Below are 12,457 nucleotides of genomic sequence, written 5' to 3' on the forward strand. Positions count from 1 at the left end.
CAAACCCTTCATTCTTCGTTTCGGGAGAGAAAAACTCATCGGGCAGAAATTGTCAGGATCTCACAGGCTTAAAAGGTACAATCTGTATTATAGGGAATTTAGCTATTTTTCTACAAAATAATGCTATTTTATTTATTGCCTTGTGTGCAATCTAAATGTATTAGAAAAGGGCAGATTATTTTAGTGTAGCTGAATGTCTATTGGATCAAGTACAGTAGCAGCACCTCTGTGTCTCAGGACCAGAGAATGGGGTCACATTCCTGGAAGGAATCTTAGACTTTCTCTCTGTCAATCCAAAACACCATTAAAGTTTCAGTAGTGCTGTGGTTCTCTTGGCTAAGGGTTGCGATAGATATCTGTGGGGTTTCCAGGACCTTCTGCTGGTGCAGAGGTGTTAGTGTAGGAGGTTATTCAAGAGCCTGATGGAGGCACAGAGATACTGATAAGTCTCGTAGGAGAAAAGGCATGTGGTGATTAATTGCACTGGGTGTGGAACACTGATTATCTGCTGCCTTTTAGTGTGTGTATGTGTGTGTGTGTGTGTGTGTGTGTGTGTGTGTGTGTGTGTTTATGTGTCTGTGTTTTATGGGGTAAACATACAAGGGAGGCTTGTATCAAGCAATGGCTGGACTACTGGACAGCGGACCTGGTTTTGTGGGCGTATGAGGATTCAGGTTTGGATCACTCTCTTTTTTGGAAGACATACAGAGTGCAGAAAGTCACTGTAGGTCTCCCTTTCAAGGCTAAATCAGTTTTATCTGCTGAACATGGTATCTCACAGTTCAGTGAATATAACTTATATATTAAAGCAGTGAAGATAGAAAAGAAAAAAAAATATTTTGTGGGAAGGTTCTGGAGAAAAGCTATTATGTTTTTTTCAGTTTTATTTTAAATTAAGTTTAATCAATAATTAATTAGGCTAATTCTGTTCTAAGTTAAAGTTAAATTCTCCAATTCTTTATTTATATGTCTGCAAGGCATGCCCCTGTTTTGGTTAGTCAGGGGAAATGTTGGGTATACATACTGTATGCTGAAATAAAATACTTGGAACCCTAAAGTTCAGTTTTCTGTGATTGTACTGTACAACTGGGGGTCATTCTCTCTCCTTAATCAATCATTTTTGATATTATTTATTAATTTGCCTTATACATGCTCTCCATTTAGCCACTATACTCCCATTAAGACCGATTTGGCAAGAACAGTTCACTGAATTGAAATACACTTATTATCTCTGCCAGGCATAAGCCTGGAGGGGATCATGCGTTTGGTCGTGTGTGTCTGTGTGTGTATCTGTCCGCAGCTAATCTCGCATACTACGGGACCCATCAATCTAATATTTTTTGTCCACATTTATGGCTATATGCTCAAGGACCTTTTGTGGTTGCAGTGATTCACAATTTTTGAAAAACCTATTTTATAACACCATTGACTGCTCTGTTTTATACAGCCATTGACTACTGACTCCTCACTCCTCTTGACCCACCAGGGGGCCACAAGTGATCAATAACTGCTTCAGTTTGGAAGTCTTTTTTCCTTACGAGCCTATCATAAAGCTTAGACTTTTGTCTTTTCAGCAGTCCTTGTCGTTTTATGATATACATTATGACATAGCAAAAGGCATTTCCAGCAATCGGCTAGGCTAAAAACAACTTTTACCCAGTCTGTTGCAGGCCACATTTTGGCCTTTGCTGTGGCTCAAAAACGGACATCCATAGAAAAGTTTGGTCTCATTGTGACTGGAGCTGCAGATTAATTCCATACCTGATATGTTATGATCCACTAAAGTAAGGCACTATATGAGATGAATAAATTCCTGTATTTGTTATTTGCACCACCATCTTGACTGAAAAATGGTTCAATGAATGGAAGTGAACCAAGAGCCAATTATCAGTAGTAAATGTTTGGCTTTGGCTGCTTTTTCTGAGTTGGCTCCAACAAGGGTGAGTGTGTCAGGTTTATGAATACAGAACAGAAATTTATTGTAGTGTGCTGGTGGTAACTTTGCACCCACTCAGATGTGACTATTACTCAGTAGTCAATAGAGTAGTATGGTCAAATAGTTTCAAGATTCATTCAAACAACATTTCGGTTTTTGTTTGTGTTTGAGACACAAAGAGAGAGAAACATTTGCCTCTTAGTCTTATTTGTGTGAAAAAGACACTTGGTGCATTCTGTGTGGAAACACATGGAAGTCAGTGTGTGGGAGTCTATGTAATGTTTTAGTTTATATTTAGTAGTCTAGTGTATCTTTACTTGAAATAGAAACTGAGGCAACACTGTAATCATTCATGTTTTCAAATTTTAGCTGGTGGAGGGTTACATGTGATACAAGACTGTGATATTCTCACAGCATGAAAAGAATGGATATTAGGTCAAAGAATTCATCAAGAACAACTGTGTGTGTGACGGGAAAATGGGTCATGAGTTACATGTGTACATTTTTAACGTAATTCATAATGCCATTTTTTTTCGAGTGAGTTTAGTTAAAATGAAAATTGAAAATGATCATGTCAGTCACACATGTCATAAATTGAGGGGGGGGGGATTAAGCATTATGGTGGTTCGATAGTGGAAACTGATTAATAGCTTCCTCTGTAGTCATTTTCATTAAGTAGTAAATGTGTCAGAGAGAGGCATGGTACTCAAATCCATTAGGAAAAGGAGATACCATTTATTTGGGATGATTCGCTTGTAGCTAATCCATCAGCACAGAGAAAATGGGTCAATGATCGAAGACAAGCAGGAACTGTGTCCATAAGAGCACAGATGCAATAGGTTCAGTACAGAAACACAGGGCTTTACACAGGATCCCAGTACAGAATTCCTGTAGACACATAGACAGAGTGCTACACTGTAGAAGTTCTTCTTAACTTAACTTACAGTAAGCATGACTCCATGAAAACAACCCGGCCACCCTCTGCTGCACCATAGGCAGTATGACCCGGGGGCTTGTGCATGCCTTTGCATCTGCTTGCCTGCTCACAAATGGGGTGGATATGCAATGAACAAGGGGGCCATAATCACCAACCACCTGACCCCAGTTTCAGTGATGCTGACTTGGTATATACAGTAGCAGACTGCACGCTTGCCTTGCAATCTCACAACCTTTGAACCTCTACCAGCCCTACAATCACCTCATTTAAATGCAGAAGCTCCTGCCTGCCAAAAGCCTGCCATAACACTAATATTGAACATTTAGCCGTTCATGTTTCCTTTTACCTTTTCTTTGTGTTATGTCCTCACTTTTCCTTTTCAGCGACCAAGGAAATATTTTAAAGAGTCCCCACTGTTGTTTATTTGGTGTTTAATTTTAGTTGTTGTGTGACCTTGGTGTTCCTGATCTCAGCCTGTCTCTTTCTCTCTAATTCTCTTCTGTCCCTGTCTCCTCTCTCTTCCCTTTCTCTCTCTCTCTCTCTCTCTCACTACGAGCTATAGTACTATTATAAAAAGCTATAACTGTTGCTAATGTTTTATGTCTTTTTATTTGCCTGTGATTCTGCCTTGTGTTTTTGTTGTTTTCTTTTCTTTTTGTGTGTGGTGAGCCTTCTAACCCCAGTTCATTCTGTTATGGCACCACCGCAGTCCAGGATGACGCTGCCCCAGGTACCCAGGAGTACATTATGTTACGGCAGGACTCCATCCACTCTGCGGATATAAGGAGTAAAGGGTCCCCCTTTCGTGCTAAGTGTCACGAAATCTTCTGCTGCCCGCTGAAGCAAGTCGTCCACAAAGAGAGCGCAGAGCCCGAAGGTTTGTTCGCACCCCCTCCTTGTTTTGATTTGTTGATGCTCCTCGCCTACCCCTGCCCACTCCCGTCTTGTTTTCCCTTCTCTCTCGTATTCTGTGTGAACTGATACAGTAGTTCTCCACCCCTCTAAGTTCTCTTTCATTTCTGTCCCATTTTTTAGAGAGCATCTGGTGCGCTTCTGCCCCTCTCTAGCATGCGTGTGTTTGTACACGAATGCGCGCATATGTGAGCGTGTTTGAGCATAGTATAAAACTGTCTGAATGCTTAGGACATGTTTGCTTGTAGAAAACCTGTAGGAGGGCATCTTTTCCTGTGCCTCTCTGCTCCTGTCTAGCTTAGTGTGTTTGTATGTGTGTGAGTGTGTATGTGCGTCTGCCTGCACACCCCTTATGTTGGACTAAGGAGCATAGCATCTGTAGCTCCTTCCCACCCCTCCCTACCCCAAACCATTAACTCGGTCATTGCCACCCTGAGGCGCATGCACAGACCAAAACAAAGTGCAAAAAGAAAGGGGTCATAGATGGAGGCAGCTGCCACCCTAATGAGTTCAATGACTAGGCAATTTTAATATGTGCTTCCACTTCCACTAGCCTCATGGAACAAAAAAAAGGTGTTATCCCCCTGTCCTGAAGACTATGTGAGATTGAAGTGTTTCATATTCATGACTACATAGGGATCTACTCAGCTACAGACTGCAAGTCCCCTGCTCTTGTTCCTTGTGTTCCCTATGCTTCTGCCATGTGGCTCAATGGTCCTAGTTGCTGCACTCTACCCTGTCAGTCCTTCCTTCCTTCCTTCCTTCCTTCCTTCCTTCCTTCCTTCCCTCCTTCCCTCCTTCCTTCCTTCCTTCCTTCCGTTCTTCCTTCCTTCCTTCCTTCCTTCCTTCCGTTCTTTCTTCCGTTCTTCCTTCCTTCTTTCCTTCCTTCCTTCCTTCCTTTACATTACTTTTTCCTTTCCACAACCTTGTTAATCTTTTCCCCTTCATCTCTTTCTTTTCCTCCCTTGTGCTTGTAGCAGCATGAGGAAATGTCTGCGTACTGTATACGTACTGTAAAGTAAAAAATAAAAAAAATCCCTTTGCACTCCAAGCATGCTACCATACCCTGCAATGTCTGGCACTCAGGTTCTATGACTGCCCTCATTTATCATCTGTCCCACAATAGAGTGCTAAGATTGTAGAAATTGCTTTCCTTCGCAGACTTCCTGATAGGTAAGATATGAATTATCTCACTCCTGATGTGTTTTCTGCAATGCACCACTCTGTCGTCTCTTGTATCTGAAAGAGGTCCATGATATTTCTGCGCTTAGATATCAGTTAACCTAGTGATGGCGGTCTGTTTAACCGCTGAAGGACTCAAGCACACCTTCTAGAAGGCATAGACCTTTCCAGTTGCCTCTCTGTCAGCTCCGCTCAATTTGTGCACTTTTGTGAACTTTTTGTGAATAATATTGGATAATATTGGATACTGATAACATGACTCTACGAGTCACTCATCAGGACAGGGAAATGGTCAACTCACCACTTTGGAAACTCTCCTCCTGCCAACCCTGCTACTTGGCTAGATGAGGTTTTCAAATGTAAAAATCGGAGTAAACAATGTAAATATTGAGGAAAATGTGGAGAGGATAAACACCAGCTTCGATCCCAACCACATAGACAAGCAAGACCATCTCTGCGTCCATCTCAACATCAGAGGAAGCACTGGAGAAAACGTGGAGGGATTAAATACCAGCTGTGTTCACGGCCTTACAGATCTTCTCTGCCAAGCATCGTGCTAGCCAATACACAGGCATTGGATAATAAACTGGACAATCTCCTCACCTGCATCAGTTTCCGAGGGGATATCAGGAACTGTAATGTCCTTTGTTTCACAGAAACTTGGCTAAATCCTGGACTACTGGACACCAGAATTCAACAAGTTTGCTCTATTCAGTATATCAGTCAGACAGGAAAAAAGGAGAAAAAAGAAAAAAGGAAGAGGCGTGTGTTTTATAGTGAATAAGGATTAGTGTGACAGTGGGAGTATTACAGTGCTATCCCGTTCCTGCTCACCTGATCTGGATTTATTGTCAATCAAATGCAGACCGTACTTTCTACCAATGGAATTTACATCAGTCATTATCACAGCAGTCTACATCCTACCACAGGTGAGTACAGAGGCTGCCCTGTTGGCTCTTTGTAAAGACTTGAAATGCTCACAGATCACTAATCCTGATGCTGTGCTCTTTGAAGCTGGAGACTTCAGTCAGGCTAACCTTAAGAAGGTTATTGCTGACTTCCATCAACATACTGACTGCCACAAGAGGAATAAACACTATGGACTATGCACTGTTACATGCCATTCAAAAAAAGTTAGAGAGCGAAATCACTACCTGCGTTCAGGAAGAGTGACCATGCGCCCATCTCGCTGAGGTCAAAGTATGTAAACAAACTATGACGTATGCCCCCAGTGACATGAAAGGTCAGGAAATGGCCAGGCCAATCAGAGGCTGCCCTACAGTCTGCACTATATGATGCAGTCTGGAGCCAGTTCCAGGACATTACCATTGATGTTACAGATGACATAAATAGATTAATTGATTCTGTGGTGGATTTATTTGTAAAACAATAGAAGCAACTGTACCCAAAACTACAGTTAAATCATTCCACAACCAGAAACCATGGATTACCAGAACCATGCCATAAACACATACACTACAGCCTACAACTTAGGGTTGTAGTCTGGAAACATTGGACAATTACAAAGCAGCAGCCTACAATGTAAGGAGGGCAGCAAAGGAGGAAAAAAGGGACAATGAGAAGAAAGTGGAACTACAATTCGAGGAGCACAACTCCAGAAGCCTGTGGCAAGGTCTAAGAACTATGACAGATTACAAGACCACTCGCCGCCACCTCCTTGTCAAGTGTTGATGTGTCTCTTGCAAGTGAGCTAAACAACTTTTATGCTTGTTTTGAGATCATCAGCAGCTAGTAAGCAAAAACAGCTGAAGAAGAGGTTAACGGATAGGTGGGTACACCTTTCACACCTATCACCCTCTCTGAGCATGACATCAGGGGGCTTTCAAACATGTGAACACCAAGAAAGCAGCAGGACCAGTTGGTATCAGTGGGCAGATCCTCAAACTATGTGCTGACCAACTAGTGCCGGTGTTCACAATGATATTCAACCTCTCCCTGGCTCAGTCTGCCATACCCATGTGCTTCAAGAAGTCCACCATCATTCCTGTTCCCAATAAAACAAGACCAGCCTGCCTGAATAACTACCGCCCAGTGGCACTCACCTCTGTAGTGATAAATGCTTTGAATGGCTGGTCAAGGGTTACATCTGCTCGTCACTACTCAGCACACTGGACCCACTACAGTTTGGCTACTGTCCCAACCAATCAATGGAAGATGCCATAGCACATATCCTCCACACCAACCTATCTCACCTGGACAAGAAAGGGAACTATGTGAGATTGCTGTTCACTGACTACAGTTCAGCGTTCAACACCATAGTTCCCTCCAGGCTTGTCACAAAGCTCAAGGATCTGGGATTGAACACCTCATTATGCATGCAGATCATTGACTTCCTGACCCCAGGTGGTGAGGGTAAGCGGGCACACCTCCTCTACCCTCATCCTTTGTAGCCACTTTTGACTCCAACACCATTGTCAAGTTTGCTGACAACACAGCTGTTGTTGGCCTGATCACAGATAACAATGAAAAGGCCTACCTGAAGGAAGTAGAGGATCTGACCTGCTGGTGTCAGGACAATAACCTACTCCTGAACGTCAGCAAGACTAAGGAGCTGATAGTGGACAAGAAAGAAGCAGGGAAGAAACTACGCCCCTCTTAATATCAACGAGTCCTCAATGGAGAGTGTAGACATCCTCAAGTACCTTGGTGTCCACATCACCAAGGGCCTGACCTGGGAGCTGCATACTGACTTGGTGGTGAGAAAGGCAAGGCAGAGACTGTTTTACCTCAGATGCTTGAGGAATTTCCGGGTATCCTCTCAAATGCTGAGGAATTTTTGCACCATCAAGAGCGTCCTGGGGAACGTCACTACCTGGTAAAGAAACAGCACCAAGCAGGACTGCAAGGCCCTGCAAAGAGTGGTTAATTCAGCTGAACATACGATATTCGGTGCTCTACCCTGTCTAAAGGATATTTACAGCAGGCGCTGCAAGAATAAGGTTAAGAGAATCATTAAAGATACACCAGGCCAGCACAGGCCCTGCCCTCAGGCCCCTAGGATCCTAACTGCATCACTGCCGAAGACTGCCCCCCTCCAATCATACAAATATATTATTACTAATTAGTTTCAATTATTACTAATCATTAATTATTTAATCTATTTTCATTGCACAATTTGAAGGAACTGATGGGCGCTGCGATTGTGCCTGAATGATTGCACGTGGCAAATAAACTTGATTGATTGATTGATTGACATGCACTTATCCTTGTATGAGAGAGATAAAGAAGTGGTATACTAGCGGAGGTCTGGCTAGAGCAGTATAGATGTATTATTCAGTTTGGCTGCAGCTCTAGTTGGACGTGACTAAATTTACAAAGGAAGGAGGGGAGACTACAGCTGTTGCGTAAGCTCTTCATGAGGACGTCATTAATGTTGATGCATGATGCGGATAGAAACTGTGTGAAACCATGTGTGGAGTAGGCCACACACACACACAACTGACAATACAGAGCTCTTTGCTTACATCCTTCACCAAAAGGTATGAATAACACATAAATACCTACAATACTTGAGAGATACAGAAGATGTGGATATATTTGCACTTACCTTTTTGGGTGTTATTTGGTCTAAAAAGTAAAAACAGGAAGGTTGTATGTTTTGAGAGATCTAAGCCTTGTCACATTGTCACATTGTTACCATGACAAAAGCATTCCAGCTGCTTTGTGATGCACTTATTAATGATTTTTGGATTCTAGAATGAAACAACCCTTGAATAGAGTTTGTAAGTCACACCGGATTGCAGCAGATACTGTTTAGTCAGGAATGCTGGTTGTCTATGCTCCATACATGGTTAGATTATATCAAATAGTTAATGACATGATCTAAAAGATTTTATTGATGTTTGTTTAAATGAGATGCTGGAGTGTGTGTGCCGTATTTGCTGTATCTGTTGTACCTGTTGCTGACAGTAACAAGTCCTCTGAAAGGTACAGTGAGGGGAGATCTAATGAGACTTTGACAAAGTTTGGTAATCTACAGTATTATTTCCTCTGAGTCTAATTCTTCTGATGCATATCCCAGCACCACATTGAGGTGGCTGATAGAAACTCCAAGATATTGCTTTCACATGTCACTGGAGACATGCTTAACAGAGCAACATATCAGCAGCATATGGGCTTGGACTATAGCACCCCAGAGGATGAGTTCAAATCATATCAGTTCATCTCAGTAGAGCTGCAGGGAGCACGAGAACACCGACATACAGAGTGCACTGGACTCTCTTTCTCCATTCTCAGGCTTGCTGTCAATCAGTTTGTTCTCTATCTGTCTCTCTTTGGCTCAGTCTTTGTCACCACCTGTTGATTCATCTTCCTCTTCATTCTCAAATCATTGTCTCCTGTTTCCTCTGCTTCAGTTTCTCTCTTTGGCTCTGTTCTGTTTCTCCACAGCAGAAACAAAAGATGGTGCCTGAGGGGGCAGAACTATGTAAATACTCCATCCATAATGCAGACGACTACACGACTTTGTGTTTATAGTTCCTGGCTATGCAATATATACACAGACAGACACACATCCATATAGAGACATAAACACAGAAATATAAAGCATGAGCAGTGTGCATGTGTTTTAAACATATATTGCTCTTTAACCATTATGGCAAAAAGAAATATGGCAGTTTTTAAGAAATAAGGCACTGACTTTAGAAGTCAGGTTTACATTTCAGGAGTTTTAGAAAATAGAAATTGGACTGCGTCATGGACATAAAATTTCAGATTATCTGCTCATGAATCGCTCAAATTACAAATGATCTGAGCAGAAGAAGCTACTCACCACCTTTAGTTTTTTCCTCTCTCATTTACATGCTCATCTCTCTCATATTCTCTCTCTCCAACTCTTGAATTCTCGTGGGCCATACAATTATAATGTGTCTGAAAGAGACATGGTAAGCAGTACAGGATGAAATTCACTACTGTATGAATACCAGCTAGCAGATATTTGAAACTTGCTTGAGATTTGTAATTCATTATAATGAAAATTGTGCTGCTGTTTTTTTATTTCATGTATGTTTTTTGTGTGATAATGCAGTTATGACCATTTTGAAAATGCTGCAACCATTGAAGATTTGATATCTGAGTTTTAACAGTGCAGGGAGGTGTAGATACATTGATTCAACTAAAAAAAGGCCAACCAGTCCAATTTCAAACTTCATTTAAAAAGCTACATCAACTCTCTCTAATCACAGTCAACAGCTATTACAATGTTAAGCAACTGTGAGCTCCAAGATACTATATCTAAAGCGATGTGATGAAATCAGTAATGAATGAGGTCTAGCACCCGTGTTGCTCAACATTCAGGCTATTATCTAATCTGTTTCAGCCTTATTGACAAAATAACTCATCTGCTGCCCACTCAGCCATGAGAATGTAAGCAGAAGTGCAAGAGGGATGAGTAGTAGCCCCATCCATTCCCCACACTCGATGTAAAATGCATGTCGTTGATTCACCACAAAGTCGACACAGTGCAATTACATTCCAGGGGGCCAGCGTCGCTCCTTATAACAGTATCCCATTGCAGTGTCTCACCGAGTCCTGCACACTACTGCAATGTTGACAAGAGACAAGCATGCAGCCTTAGGATGCACTCCAATAACAGCTTGTTTAATTGTCTTTCTTTCCTTCTGAATCTGTCTTTCTGCATGAAAGCAACAACTCTTTTTGTCTAAGTCGATACATAAATAGAATATGCATGAATAAATAATGTGTATGATAATGTGATTTGGTGCCTGGAGAGAGTAGGATGGCAGGAGAGTGTCAGTGTCACATCAGCACTATAAATACTGCCGTGCTTACTTGACCTTTCTGGCCCCATCTATTGAGCATTTTACATCATATAAAAGTTTTAACATGTGCCTACTCTCATCCAGATGGACAGTAAATGCACATTAAAAATAAACTCCTTTGACAACTAAGAAGTGTAGAGATTAAACCTATAATGGAGAGACAACATTTATGTCAAATAATCCCCTATATAGAGAGGAGAAGTTCTATATTACATTATAAATTACATTTCAGACATTCAACAGCTCTTTTAAGGTCATGCATATAAACACAAGCACACATTTTCACATACGTATTTCCTCGGATTTAGGCAGAGATGCTGATGCAGTGTTATTTTCTGGCTCCTCTTGTGGCTTAAACCAAAGGCATATAAACAAACAGAAGGAGTAAGTGTGTATGGCAACATTAACAAGAAACTACTCTGGGGACCAGCAGAGTAAAGTTGCCAGGCCTATTACATTCGATCATTGTCTATTTAATTAACACTCCTCTCTTATTCGCCTCCAAATCGCAAGTCCTTTCCTCCGTGGCAGACTCAGCAGCAGCCACACAGAATGAAATGAAGGAGGAAATGACTTGAGTCCATTCTGTCCAGAAATACAGTAAACCGAAGCTATGAATGTATATTCAATCTATACATATTGTATGTGCAGTATATGGAGCATTACTCATATTCTTAATTTGAGTGCCAGTCACTGCAGAAGATAAATTGGGCTGAAACCCCATTGTCATTCTAAGTTTGAAAAATAAATCTCTTAAGCAATCAGAATTGCACAGCACTACTACCATGGTGTTAGGGCTAGGCTCGTGAACCTGTGCAGAACACCGAGATAGGAGGCAGTGAATAAATTAGAAAGATAGTTTATTGCTGGGCTGGTAGCTGGGAAACTGGGGGCGAGGGCTTTAGCAGGTAGCTGGAAACCTGGGGCTGAGACTTGGACGTAAAGCTGGGCCAAGCAGGGCAGAGGGAATGCTGAGGGGAGCCAGGCAGAAGCTGGGCCAAGCAGGGCAGGGGAAATGCTGAGGGGAGCCAGGCAGACTCGTATCCAGAGGGCATGGAGTTGTGCAGAGCTGATGAGGGAGGCAGATGAGGCAGGAGGTCTGGAGACAGGGGCTGGAGTCAGGCTGAGGTTAATTGCAAGCACAAGGAAACAGGTACTAGATAAATGCAGATTACAGGGAGAACAGTAACAAGACTCAAAAGGCTGGAAGCATGACTAACTGCATGAACAGAGTCTACGATCTGGTGAAGACGTGGAGGCTGAACCATATATTTATGCAGGGCTAATCATGATGATTGGCAGCTGGTTGCCTGACTCCCACACACCTTAGACAAACGCACACATAAGGAGAGAGTGGCTGCAGGCTTGCTGGAGGAAGAGGCAGAAATGGAGGGCATGACACATGGCATAGGTACTGTAGTAATGGTAAAATGATTTGTTGGCAGAGGATTTAGTTACCAACTTTTGGATGTAACAGCTACTGTACTAGACAATCACAATATAAATTGAATGCCTTGATTGCCATTATAGTATTTGTGGCAAATTATCTGCCTTATCAAAACTTTTTTCAAACTCTTCTATTATAAGCATGTAGCTTGTCAGCGAAGTTGACTGTTTGTCATTGTCCATCCTTGTTAATGGCAGTCCACATCTGTTGAATCAGACTGTATATTATGCAGTATTTTCATG

The 12,457-nt window shown here is 42.0% G+C and overlaps 1 protein-coding gene across 4 annotated transcripts in view; it reads left to right on the forward strand.

Moving 5' to 3' along the window:
- Positions 1-12,457, forward strand: part of fgf13a (fibroblast growth factor 13a) — a 117,488-nt gene that overhangs the window by 55,238 nt on the left and 49,793 nt on the right. For 3 of the 4 annotated variants that reach the window (XM_044363267.1, XM_044363265.1, XM_044363266.1), the window contains exon 3: positions 3,583-3,750. The exons of the other annotated variant lie outside the window; for it this stretch is intronic. In XM_044363267.1, the coding sequence (XP_044219202.1) occupies positions 3,583-3,750 (168 nt within the window). The remainder of the gene's footprint in view (positions 1-3,582; positions 3,751-12,457) is intronic. 4 annotated transcript variants of the gene reach the window in all.

This window comes from Thunnus albacares, chromosome 10, assembly GCF_914725855.1.
Source record: "Thunnus albacares chromosome 10, fThuAlb1.1, whole genome shotgun sequence".
In the NCBI taxonomy this organism is placed as follows: Eukaryota; Metazoa; Chordata; class Actinopteri; order Scombriformes; family Scombridae; genus Thunnus; species Thunnus albacares.